Genomic DNA, 14239 nt, shown 5'->3' on the forward strand with positions numbered 1-14239 from the left:
CAGACTGTCGTAACTAAGCTATAGCCTACAGATAAACAGATTAAATAACCTTCAGAGTGAAGCACCTTCTCCTTAGGATTAGGACAAAAGGATGGCAACACAATATCCTTAATTGGGTGAAAAGACATAACCTCAGGAGGTAAAGATTAAGCCCTCACCACCACCTTAACATGGTGAAGAACCAGGAAAGGTTCCTTGCAGGAAAGTGCCACCAACTTCAAGACCCTGTAAGCCACGGTAATAGCAACCAACAAGACAACCTTGCAAGTGTCACCATGAAAAAAGGCTTTATTCAAGGAATAAGACGCAATAAGCCTCAGAAAAAGCATGGTCAAGCCAAAGACATCTCCAGACCAGACAGAAATATATGTCCCACAGCAGTGTTGGGGATGAAACTTATGAGATTCACACTAAGTGAAATAAGCCTTCCATGTATGATGGCATATCTTCCCAGAGGTTGACTTTCTTACCCTGAGGAGGGTAGGAATGAAAGAATCAGAAACATCCCTTGGCCAAGCTGGTACTATCAAAGTCACTGTCAAAGTCACTGTAATGCCCTCAATTTATTCTGCATAACGAACAAGGGATGAGTTGGAGTGGAGGGAAGACATAGAAAAAAGGAAAATTGAACCAAAGTCATCACCAGGGAATTGACCACTTAGGGCCAAGAAAGTTCTGGCTCAGGAGACAAACCTGTCCAACTTTCTGTTGAATCTGGACACTAAGAGATCCACATCCAGCATACCTAAGCACAGTGAAAGGTCCATTCTCCTAAATTGAGCTGCTAATAGCTGAGAAAATCCACCTGATAATTTTCAACAATGGGAAAGAGCATAAAGAAGGCCTGCAGTTCTGCCCAGGATAAGATCAGTTCCGCTTCTTCCTGAGCAGCATGTGTTTTCCCTCCTAGATAGTTGATGTATGCCACGGCAATGGCATTGTCTGACTGCACCCTGACAGACCCCGAAAGCAGACAGACCAGGGTATAAGAGCTTGTTGAACTACACCCACAGTTCCAGGATGTGGACTGTCAAAATTTCAGCTCCTTTGATGACCACGTTCCCTGAATAGAGATGTTCTCCTGAAAACATCCACAGTCCAACAAGCTGGCATCCATTGGCAAGACCTTTATCAGAAGAAAAGATTTCCTGGCATCCAGCATCTGTGTGATACACACCATTCAGAGCTGAACTGGTCTTGGGAATCAGATGCATTGGCAGATCCAAGGACTCCTGACATTTGTCCCATAACAACTGGTTATTGAGCTACAGAGTTCTGGAGTGAAATTGTGCATAAGGGGAGTGAATCAGAAGAGGATACCATCCCCAGCACTTTTTCATGCATGCCCAGATCTGGGGACCTTTCACACACAGACTGTGGCTCAGCCCCCCCCCCCCTTACTAGCTCACTGGTTGTGATTGACAGCAGCAAGAGCCAATGGCTCCCACTGCTGTGTGAGCCAATGAGGGGAGAAAGTCCTGGGAGAGCCGCAGCTCTCATGCACATTACTGGATCAAGACATGTCTCAGGAAAGTATAAGGGGGCCTGAGGCAGAGCTGCACCCAGGTTTACTACCTTCATGCACAGAATGCATTAAGGTAAAAAACCTTCTGCCTTTACAACCACTTTAACTTAAAGAGATAGGTATTTTTCCTATAGAGCAGTATCTTTATCAGAGTCATATCTAGGACTGAACCCAAGTACTCCAAACGTCGCCACACATGGATCGAAATTCAGCAGGGACTGGGAGCAATGGTAAGGACTTGGGAACTTTAGGTAGGCACCAGGACCCAAAACCAGTGACTTAAGGGGAAGCAGAGTCTGCTAGCAGTACAGCCCTGGAGCCAGAGTCTTCCTGGGAGGACACATCTACAGAGGATTCCAAAATCTCAATAACATCCACTTCTTCCTTTTCCAGAGGAATTACCTGTGATGCTTCATCCTCCCTCAAAAGGGAAAAAGAGGAAAGAGCGTCCAAGTTTGCAGATATCGCTGCAAAAAAATTCCTCTCTTGATACAAACTAAGAGGAGGACTGTGAGCATGAAACAGTGGGAACAGCAGATGACAGGCATTAGAGCTAATTTGACCCCTAGGGGGCCTGTATACCCCAGAAGAAAGTGACCACTCATTTGTTGACCTATACTAGAAAACTAGTGTGGCAGCAACCCCCAGAAAAAGGCAGGTGCCCCTGTACTTGCTGTTCTTGGATGAGATCAGTGCAGATATTGTTGGCAGGAGGCAGGATGGTACAGATGTAGGCTAGATTCTGTGGAATCAATGTTTGACACAGAAACCACATGTATGAGAACCGGAGTCAAAATGGTGCCAGCGCATTTGCAGAAACTCACAATGACATTTTACGATCCACTGTATTGAATTGCCCTTTTTAAACACTGCCACAGCCTGTATAGCACACCTTAAAAAAAAAAAAAAAAAAAAAAAAAAAAAGGGCTTTCCGTCATTGTCCTGAATGCCCAAAGTCTCCACAACCAACGGGATATTACAACGAGAGGGTGCCACAGCTCCACATAACACAGAGGCACTCACCGGTGTTCACTGCAGGGCCATCATCTTCAAACATTAGTACACAGCTGCAGCTTGGAGTTATGTCAGGGTGGGGATTCCTGCCTATTTTGGCCTGTGTCCATTCACCTGAAGATGGCAGCATAACCCGAGTAGTCATGGATATTGACCTCTGTGTCCTGTGATGTATGCTTAAGAAATACTTAATTGGGCTACTTACATAACCATCTTATGGCACATGATAACCTAGCATAAAAATGATCATTGTTTCCCATGTATCTATGCTTGCTGTTCACCTAAAAATGTTAGTTTCATCAGCCATACACATTTTAAGACAACATTTCAAAATGTAAAATGCTTCCAAATTAAAGAATGAAACATCTAAAACGGTTTCACATTCTGACAGTATGTGGGCTGCATTGGGAGAAATACAGTTTGCCAATGCTGAACTGCCCTTTTGAAAATACCAGTTATCTGTATGTTATGACTATTCAATGGCTTTACTATTTTCTGATGGAATAATTCAGCAAGTGACACTAGAACAAATATTCTACAGTCTGGTTTCAGGTCAGTGACTAAAAAAGGTATTAAAGCCATTAGATTAGAATGACATCCTCTGGAGCTCTCTTTAGGTTTTTATCACCATCTCCAACTCTGCAGAGATTTTCCCCCAATCACTGCCCCTGTGATAAAACAGCAAATAAGGAAATTTTACCAACAGGTACATAGACAACAACAAAAAACCTGACATGGGTTCAAACTCTTCTTCACTAATAAATGTTTTAATTCTCACTTGTGGATACGAGATATTCTCACTTCATGCCCCAGTGAAAAAAACTGGAAGAGATATCAGTTTGATTTTGATACAGAAAGCAATAAAAATTTGAGCTAAAAATCCTTTTCTATTCTATATATAAGGTGAGGACGGAAAAACTGGGCCCGTAAACATGTCAAAGACGACAGATACTTAGGATGAAGTTCAGTGGTTTCAGGGGGTTCTAAACCAGCAGCAGGTAGAACAGGATTATTTGCTTTTGAAGAGCAGATGTTAAATGGGGAAGGCATTGCATCTTAAAGGGGTTCAGTGGCAATGAGGCAACTGAGAAAGGACAATCCTTTCAATGCCAAAATATTCTCAACATGCTCGTAAAAGGTCGTCTGATTGCAAAAGCATCAGCAGCACGTTACCTGCTGTAACCTCCTTCCGTTGTGTTTTCCATATGCTTCTGTTGGGACACAGAGTAGACTTTGCTTTGGACGTGCAGATAGCCATCCTGGTTCCATGCTGACCCCTGCTCTGCAGATTGTTGCCTGCGCTCTAAGGGCACAGTAGACTGGCAGTCATCAGGCTGGCAGCTTCCACCCACAGATTCTTGTTGAATCAAATGTTTCATCACACCTAACAAGACAAAAAGTGTAAGTATTAATGTATAGTGTGAGGTTTTTTTTTTTTACCCAACTAAATGAGTATGTGGAATGACTACTTCCCCTTCCAACTGCTCTATAAAAAGAAGACATTATACAGTCTTATTAAAGGCCAGTTTCTCAAATTAAACAGCTTATGCTGAGCACTCTGTTGATAAAACCCTTGTGCTCTGTAAATCATGTGTCTTGGTAGGTGCACATAACATTTAATAATTTCTAGGAAGATATATAATCACTTACCCTCCAGAGGATTTACCCCCCTTCCTGACCAGGCCATTTTTTGCGATACAGCACTGCGTTTAACTGACCATTGCACAGTTATGCAACATTCTACATAAATGAAATTTATGTCCTTTTTTCCCCCACAAATAGAGCTTCCTTTAGGTAGTATTTGAACACCTGTGCGGGTTTTTTTTTTTTTTGCGCTATAAAAATTTTGAAAAAACCCCCCCAAAAAAAAAAACACCAATATTTTTGACTTTTTGCTATTAAACATGTCCAATAAAAGAAATTTAAAAATCATTTTCATCATAAATGTAGGCCAAAATGTATTCTGTTACGTCTTTGCTAAAAAAAAACAAAAAAAAAATCCCAATTCATCTAAATTAATTGGTTTATGTGAAAGTTATAGTGTCTACAAATAAATGTGCTTACTAGTAATGGTGGCGATCAGCGACTTATTGCAGGACTGCGGCAGGCATTCTGACACTGCGGGGGGTGGGACTGACTAACTGCCACTGACATCCCCAGTGACACTAATACAGTGATCAGTGCTAAAAAAGCAGTGACACTGTACTAAGGAAACTGGGCAGGAAAGGGTTAACATCTGGGGTGATCAAAGGGTTAACTGAGTGGTGTGTGTGTTTTACATAGTGTGCTGTGTGTTTTATTGTGTAGACAACTAGCTTTGTATTGCTCTGCTCTGCAGAGCAATACAAAGCAGCCTGTTCATGCTGACAGAGGAGAGATCTGTATTGTTTACATAAACGTCACCCATCGGCTCCGCCGACAATCACCAAGTCCTGGCCGAGAATTAACCTGGTGACTGACATGCCGAAGAGCCGATAGCAGTTTGGGTAGGGAGCACGTGCCATCTACCCAGAAATGCAAAATCATGTATATATACGTGATTTTGCGCATCCCTGCAGCAGTACGTCTACTATAGGGCGGTTGGGAAGCGGTTAAAGAGTAACTCCACTTTGAGAAAATAAAAACAAAAAAACATTCCCCTCTGGATGATCTACATACACTGCAGGGATTTTAAAAACTTTGCTGCAGATTCCTACGTTTGGTTATTCTGAAGAGCTAGCTTTTTGTCCATGTCAATGTGCAAAGTGAATGTGAATGGGAGTGATTCCATAATTGTCAACAAGCTGCTGCACTTGCAGGGTTCTAATGAGGGAAATGGCAGGGTCTGCATGCCTTTAGATGTGATTTTCCTTTGGGAATATCTTGCCAAAAATGACATTTTTGTTGCAGGGGATGCCCAAAATCTGACTTGTGTGATTTGCTTACGGAGTTTTCCAAAAGTCTGCAGAAGCAGGAAATTACATTTTTCCAGGATATCAGATTACAGGTTACATTTATTATTATGCAATTGGTATTGCATGTTACATTGCATGCTACAGCACTGCAAAATCTGTGTTTTGCTAGATGTTACAGTAAACTCCAAAAAAGTACACAATTTCTGAAAGCAGATACCCTGGATAATAAAATCGTGGTAGTTGCAATTTTTTTTATGTTGCATGATATTTGCAGTTATTTATCAAAAGCATATTTTCATGTAAAAACAATAAAATGAATTTTAGTGAAAATATTCCACCCTTTTTTCTAAAATTTAAAAGATGGGGCTGTGTCGAGTAAATAGATACCAAGCATTTTGAGTATTAAAATTGCAAGAGGGCCACTAAGTGTTGGAAAGAGTAAGAGAGCAAGTATGCATTCACAAGAGATGTACTCCAAAACAACATATATATTACACACACACACTTAAGTCCATATATATTTGGACACATGCACAATTTTATTTTTTTTTCATGCATTTACCAAAACATATTTAAGCTATATTTATATGATGGATATGGGATGAAAGTGCACACACTCAGGTTTAATTTGAGGGTATGTACATCCAAATTGGAGGAAGGGTTTAGGAAATACAGCTCTAAAGAGAAGCCATCACCCCTTTTTCAAGGGACCAAAAGTAACTGGACAACTGAATATAATCATAAATAAAATGTTTATTTTTAATATTTTGTTGAGAATCCTTTACTGGCAATGACTGCCTGAAGTCTGGAACCCATGGACATTACCAAAGACTGGGTTTCCTCTTTTCTGATGCTTTGCCAGGCTCTAACTGCAGCTGTCTTCAGTTCTTTGTTTGTAGCTCTTTCTACCTTTAGTTTTGCCTCCAGCAAGTGAAATGCATGCTCAACTGGGTTGAGATCACGTGATTGACTCGGTCATTGCAGAATATTCCACTTTTCCTTCAAAAGCTCCTGGGTTGCTTTTGCAGTGTGTTTTGAATCAATATCCATCTGTACTTTGAAGCATCGTCCAATCAACTTTGCTGCATTTGGCAGAATCTGGGCTGACAGTATATCTCTAAACACTGCAGAACACATCCAGCTGCTTCTGTCTTGTGTCACATCATCAATAAACACCAATGACCCAGTGCCACTGGAAGCCATGCATGCCCATGCCATCACACTGCCTCCACCATGTTTTACAGATGACATTATGTGCTTTAGATCATGAGCTGTTCCAAGCCTTCGCCACACTTTTTTCTTCCCATCATTCTGGTACAGATTCATCTTAGTTTCATCCATCCAAAGAATGCTTTTCCAGAACTGTTCTGGCTTTTTTCGATGTTTTTTGGCAAAGTCTAATCTGGCTTTTCTATTCTTCAGGCTTATGAATGGTTTGCACCTTGTGGTGAACCCTCTGTATTTGCTCTCGTGAAGTCTTCTCTTGATTGTAGACTGACAATGATACACCCACCTCCTGGAAAGTGTCCTTCACTTGTCTGGATGTTGTGAATGGGTTTTTCTTTACCATAGACAGGATCCTGCGATCATCCACCACTATTGTATTCTGTGGACGTTTCATGACTTTATATGTTTCTGAGCTCACCAGTGCGTTCTTCTTTCCTCAGAATGTACCAAACTGTTGATCTGGCCTCTCCTAATGTTGCTGCTATCTCTCTGATAGATTTGTTTTGTTTTTGAAGCCAAACAATGGCCTGTTTCACTTGCATGGACAGCTCCTTTGAGCGCATGATGTAGGTTCACAGCAATAGATTCCAAATGCAAATACCACATTTAGAATCAACTCCAGACCTTTTACCTACTTAATTGATGAAGAAATAGTGAAGGAGTAGCCCACACCTGGCCATGAAACAACTTTTGATTCAATTGTCCAAATACTTTTGATCCCTTGAAAAAGGGGGTATGACTACTCTTAAGAGCTGTAATTCCTAAACCCTTCCTCCAATTTGGATGTACATACCCTCAAATTAAACCTGAGAGTGTGCATTTTCAGCCCATATTTATTATATAACTATAGCTTGAATATGTTTTGGTAAATACCTGAAAAAATCTAACGTTGTGCCTGTGTCCAAATATATATGGACCTATCTGTATGTCAAGCATGGGGGCCTGGGGTGAGCAGTAGGTGGATGGCCCCTATGCTACAGAATATATTTAAAATAAAAAAACGGGCTGAACAAAAAAAAAAACAACAAAAAAAAAAACCCACATTTCATGTGTGCCCACCATTAGAAGTGGGTGAAACCTGTGAATGCAGCCGGTGTTTCTGCCAGCTGACCACAGAGCTGACTGGAGACCGGAATGGCACCAATCATCTCTATAGTGTAAGAAACCAAAAGCTACAAGCATTTTATCACTTCAGTTTCGCAGGATGTAAACAGTGTCATTTTTAAATTGGGAATGCATCTGATTACACCGAACTTGGTAAGATCAGATGCTATAAGGGCAGAGGAGATATCTAGAGTCTAATAGACCCCAGATTTCTCTGAAAAGAAAACCTGTCAATGCCTATTGCAGTCATGGGATATTTGCATGTGACTGCGCTAACAATAAAAGTGATAAAAAAAAAATAAAAATGAAAGGGACAGTGTAAAAATAAAACAAAAAAAAAATTATAATAAAAAGCACCCATACGCAATTGCATGCGCAAGCGTTGAGCCCGTGTCAGTAAGTAAACAGCGGCTGCACCATGCACGTGAGATATCGCCGTGAACGTCACATCAAGGGCAGTAATTCTAGCACTAGCACACTTCTGTGTAAATTTAAACTTGTAGCCTGTAAATGCTTTTAAAGCGTTGCCTATGAATATTAAAAATATATGCAGTTTGACGCCATTGCACGGGCCGTGCGCAGTTTTAAAGCATGTCATGTTTGGTATCTATTTACTCAACATACCATCATCTTTTATATTTTACCAAATAATTGCCCACTATATTGTGTTTATGTGCATTAAAAGTAAAAAAAGTATTTATTTTTTTTTTAATTTGTGTTTGAAAAAAAAATCGCTGCTTGAGTACTATGTGACATAAAAAATTGCAGCACCCACTATTTTATTCACTAGGGTGTCGGCTTTAAAAAAATAGGTTTGTAATTTCCTAGCAAAAAATACTGATATTTTTCATGTGAACAAAAAGTGTCAGAAAAGGCTTGGTCTTCAGGTGGTTAGAAGAGTGAGTGATGTGTGGTATAAACTTCTAATGCTGTGCATAAAATGCTCCCCCAAATGACCCCTTTTTGGAAAGTAGATACACCAAAATATTTGCCGAGAGGAATGTTGAGTCAATAGAAGAATTTATTTTTTTTACCACAAGCTTTTGGAAAATTACAAAAAAAAATTTATTTTACACAAAGTTGTCACTTAAATGATATATTGCTCACATATGTCATGGGTATATGTGGAATTACTCCCCAAAATTCATTCTGCTACTTCTCCACATTGCTGGATCGCATTGGGGCTCAGGTATTGGGGGGGGGGGGGGCTGCTGCATATAGCATGAAGGCTAAAATATTTTGAGCCTTTACAACCACTTTAACTATCAAAATTAAGCAATATGCCTAATAACTTCCACTGCATACTCCTACACAGGTTACAGGAATTTCAAACTTGTTCTGACAAGTCAGGCAGGACTACAGCTTTCCAGCCAGAAGATTGTTAGAGGTAACTGCCATTTCATGTCCATGGGTAACCCTTCATAAACAAATCTGCCAATAGTATAAAAATACTTCTTGTTGTTAGATGTATTTGTGTCTGTAACACCAGAGGGTAGAAGAGTGCAAATTTGTGCTTTCCAATTCACAATATGCTGGTTACCAACCTGGTGGATGAAGAGAAGAGGGATAAAAGTCCACAGCAGCACGACCCTGAGTCATTCGTGGGTCCATATAGGAAGGCATCATCATCCAGCGAGGGTCGAAACCCAACATCTGCGGGTGGTGGGAGTAGAAGGTGCGAGGAGTGTTGGAATGGGTAGAAGCCACATATGCTGCCTGCTGCTGCCATTGCTGCATCTTGTATAACTGCTCCTGAAAACAAGCAAGATACTAACACCTGGCATGCACAATGTTATGATGGAAAAAAATCTGTAGCTTACATAGCTGAAGCTTAGGTATGGCTTTTTATGCAAAGTTACATTGATCCAGCTTCGACCAATGTAAGTATGCATGTGCCATACATATCAGATCACTGTGGAAGCTGGAAATCACTGCTACTACACGGATTGCTGATAGTGTCAGACTCCGATGCCAAGCAGCTGCCCGGCTACTTCAGCAGCATGGATGCCGTTCAGAGAACATTTCAGATTTTCTCCATAAAACGCAAAGTATTATTTGGATAAGGTAGAGAAACGAGCCAGTGATAAAATCTCCAGCCTGTACAGAGTATGCTTTGCATTCAACTGAGAAAATGCAACTGTTCTCTGAATGGCACCCGTGCCAAGGAGCAAACTTCTATGTTTACTAAGCTGCCACACTCGGCATAGGACCCAGCAGCGACCACTGCATTAGCAGTGTTCACGAACGTTTTTTCAATTTTCTACAAGGATCACCCATGTATAGCATATGCATACTTGCACTGGTCCAAGCTGAACCCTTTTAACAAAATGCACAAGCTGTACCTAAATTTCAAGCACACATGCTTTATAAGGCTTTCGGGACTTGTACTTCATTAATTCACAGAATTCTGAATGAATGATGTGGCCACCCTAAAAGGGGAGGTGGGCAAGTAACATGTTCCCAAAGGTACAATTAACATATAGGCTTCCAGCATTGTCACTGTAACATGTAAATAAGAGGATATGCATCACCTACAACTTCAAATAAGACTTGAAAAAGCCAGTATGTAGTTTTCAGTGCTGACACAGTTAATCTACAGGCCCATATTGAGAACTTAGTCCTATTGGTTAACCTGATGTTAAAACTTAAGCCCCATTCAAAAAGACCCCAAATTTAAACCTAAACAGGAACTGTGTGGAGCTCCAGGAAAATAGGAATTTTGTACTCACCATAAAATCTTTTCCTTAGAGACTATTGAGAGACACATGAAGTAATTTCTTGGAGGGATTAACTTCTCCTACAGAAGGACTGGACAATGGCAAAGCCTCTATGGACCCCAAGAAAAGAATGATTCGTGTGTACAAAAATCCTATTTTCCTTCTGATCTTATTCACAAAACATGGGAAGTCATACTGCTGGGACATCCACGTTTGAGGTATGAGCAACAGCAAGCAAATGATAACAGGCCCACAAAAAAACCACAGCACAACTAGGGACTGCCTACAGCTAAAAAAGCTGCCTGAAGGACATTATGCCCAATGCTGGCATCAGACAAGGCCTGAACATCCATCTGGTAATGATCAGCCATTAGCCTGATGTTTATGTTGAAAAGCCTAAAAGGCTATAGTGAAGTGTGCTTTGACAGAAAAGGGAAAAATCCAATCTTCAAGACCAAAAGCTTGAACAATGGTCTGTCAGAGCCACTGTGAAATGGTGGAACAAACTAGATCCAGGCAATAGAGGAGATCGTCCTATGATGAATGCATACTGAACAGAGAGACAGAATAACCATGTTTTGATTAAAGTGAAAAGCAGAAACTAATATAGGAAGGAAGTCAGTTCTAGTCCCTTAGCAAGACTAGAAAGGGTTCTTTAGAAGGCGGCCTTGCTGATGCGATGGCAACAAGAAACACAACTTGGTGAGTAGGAGTGGAAAGGGATCATCTCCAATAGGCTCTGAATGCAGTTTTTGAAACCAAATTCATATCCCACAGAGTTACAGGGAAGTGAAAGGTGGAGTCACATGGAAGACACCCTGCACAAAGATTTTGATCAAAGAACTAAAGGCCAGCTGTTTCTGCAACAGGATTGCAGAGACCAGACCCTTGATGGTGCTGAGGGCCAAAAGCTTGCATCTGGCATTGGACATTGATTTCTGGGAGAGATGAAAGGAAATATTGGTCTCAGATGGGGATGAGTTTCTCCTGTCTGAGGCTTAGGCTGCTTCTGCTGTGGCAAATAAGTACTCTTACCACCAGTGAAATCTTTGATGACTGTGTATTAGCTCCAAAGAAATTCTCTCTCTCAAAAGTGCAAGCACAGTAGAAACTTTTTGCATTCTTGTTTCACAGCCCCGTATTTTAGCCCATATTTTTATTTTTAGTGAGACAGGTAATATCAACTAACCCATTAAGACAATAACCAAGGGCTGTTGACATGAGCACAAAGTTCCTCAAACCGTAGATCAGTTTGGAAGGAAACAGAATCCTGTTTTATGGGCCATGCCGGTTGTAAGGCACGGCAAACAAGAGAGAGCAAGAATCATTAAAAACAGATACATCCTCTCAGGTTAGGGACTGCTCCCCGTGTGCTTGGGATCCAACATCACAAGGACATTGTAGATCAGGGTATAATGATAAATGTAAGAAAAGCTTTAAGTACTCATGAACCAGCTGACGAAAACAGTAATGGTTCACATGGCCAGAAGTGGCCAGATCACTGTTGGCAGACAACGAAGACCAACTGAGGAGGAAGATGCCACTGTCTCTTTCAGCAACAGTAGCAGGATATATTACCCCACTTTGAACTGACAGAACAAGAGTGTGGTGTGAATGCACAGGACATTATCCTAAACTAAGTGCATATTCATTCAGTCCTTCAGCATTAACCCTCTCCACATAAAACAATGAAAAATAGTTCTAGCAAAATTTACTCAACAGAGCTAATGGTTATAAAACACCTAGTGCTTGGCCCACGCAGCCTACTCACAAAGCGAGTCTTCATAGACTGGGTCACACCAGAGGCTGTGCCATGGCTCTGTACCCAGAAAGTGCTCCAAAGCCAACAGTACACTGAGGTCTGTAAAACACAACAGTGTGGAACCTAGTACCCTAAAAGACATATTTCAAGGCTAGCGCTACAATCTTCCAATCCAACAGTCCATATACAGTCAGGTCCATAAATATTGGGACATTGACACAATTCTAACATTTTTGGCTCTATACAACACCACAATGGATTAGAAATGGAACGAACAAGATGTGCTTTAACTGCAGACTGTCAGCTTTAATTTGAGGGTATTTACATCCAAATCAGGTGAACGGTGTAGGTATTAAAACAGTTTGCATATGTGCCTCCCACTTGTTAAGGGACCAAAAGTAATGGGACAATTGGCTTCTCAGCTGTTCCATGGCCAGATGTGTGTTATTCCCTCATTATCCCAATTACAATGAGCAGATAAAAGGTCCAGAGTTCATTTCAAGTGTGCTATTTGCATTTGGAATCTGTTGCTGTCAACTCTCAAGATGAGATCCAAAGAGCTGTCACTATCAGTGAAGCAAGCCATCATTAGGCTGAAAAAACAAAACAAACCCATCAGAGAGATAGCAAAAACATTAGGCGTGGCCAAAACAACTGTTTGGAACATTCTTAAAAAGAAGGAACGCACTGGTGAGCTCAGCAACACCAAAAGACCCGGAAGACCACGGAAAACAACTGTGGTGGATGACCGAAGAATTCTTTCCCTGGTGAAGAAAACACCCTTCACAACAGCTGGCCAGATCAAGAACACTCTCCAGGAGGTAGGTGTATGTGTGTCAAAGTCAACAATCAAGAGAAGACTTCACCAGAGTGAATACAGAGGGTTCACCACAAGATGTAAACCATTGGTGAGCCTCAAAAACAGGAAGACCAGATTACAGTTTGCCAAACGACATCTAAAAAAGCCTTCACAGTTCTGGAACAACATCCTATGGACAGATGAGACCAAGATCAACTTGTACCAGAGTGATGGGAAGAGAAGAGTAAGGAGAAGGAAAGGAACTGCTCATGATCCTAAGCATACCACCTCATCAGTGAAGCATGGTGGTGGTAGTGTCATGGCGTGGGCATGTATGGCTGCCAATGGAACTGGTTCTCTTGTATTTATTGATGATGTGACTGCTGACAAAAGCAGCAGGATGAATTCTGAAGTGTTTCGGGCAATATTATCTGCTCATATTCAGCCAAATGCTTCAGAACTCACTGGACGCCGCTTCACAGTGCAGATGGACAATGACCCAAAGCAGACTGCAAAAGCAACCAAAGAGTATAAGGAAAAGAAGTGGAATGTTATGCAATGGCCAAGTCAATCACCTGACCTGAATCCGATTGAGCATGCATTTCACTTGCTGAAGACAAAACTGAAGGGAAAATGCCCCAAGAACAAGCAGGAATTGAAGACAGTTGCAGTAGAGGCCTGGCAGAGCATCACCACGGATGAAACCCAGCGTCTGGTGATGTCTATGCATTCCAGACTTCAGGATGTAATTGACTGCAAAGGATTTGCAACCAAGTATTAAAAAGTGAAAGTTTGATTTATGATTATTATTCTGTCCCATTACTTTTGGTCCCTTAACAGGTGGGAGGCACATATGCAAACTGTTGTAATTCCTACACCGTTCACCTGATTTGGATGTAAATACCCTCATAAATAAAGCTGACAGTCTGCAGTTAAAGCACATCTTGTTCATTTCATTGCATTCCATTGTGGTGGTGTATAGAGCCAAAAATGTTAGAATTGTGTCCATGTCCCAATATTTATGGACCTGACTGTATGGCCTAAGAACTATTGCTAAATATATGCTGATCCAGGTAGCTGCGTATGGAGGCCAGCTGAAGTGGTGTGTAGAGAAAATGAGGAGGAGGAGGAGGAGGAGAAGGATAAGTAGGAGAAGGAAAAAAAAATATATATATATAAAAAGGAAAAATATCAAGT

The 14239-nt window shown here is 41.1% G+C and overlaps 1 protein-coding gene across 6 annotated transcripts in view; it reads right to left on the minus strand.

Moving 5' to 3' along the window:
• The window catches only part of PRRC2B (proline rich coiled-coil 2B), a 184117-nt gene that overhangs the window by 68851 nt on the left and 101027 nt on the right, over positions 1 to 14239 (minus strand). For all 6 annotated transcript variants that reach the window (XR_016312413.1, XM_089675126.1, XM_089675129.1 and 3 more), the window contains exons 14-15: positions 9309 to 9516; positions 3713 to 3923 (exon numbers count right to left, since the gene is read on the minus strand). Coding sequence is in view for 5 of the 6 variants with exons in the window: in XM_089675126.1 (XP_089531252.1) it covers positions 3713 to 3923; positions 9309 to 9516 (419 nt within the window). In the remaining variant the exon portion in view is untranslated. The remainder of the gene's footprint in view (positions 1 to 3712; positions 3924 to 9308; positions 9517 to 14239) is intronic.

The sequence above is a fragment of the Staurois parvus genome, unplaced genomic scaffold (assembly GCF_062004578.1).
Source record: "Staurois parvus isolate SC_StPar_1 unplaced genomic scaffold, SC_StPar_1.0 ptg000154l, whole genome shotgun sequence".
Lineage (NCBI taxonomy): Eukaryota > Metazoa > Chordata > Amphibia > Anura > Ranidae > Staurois > Staurois parvus.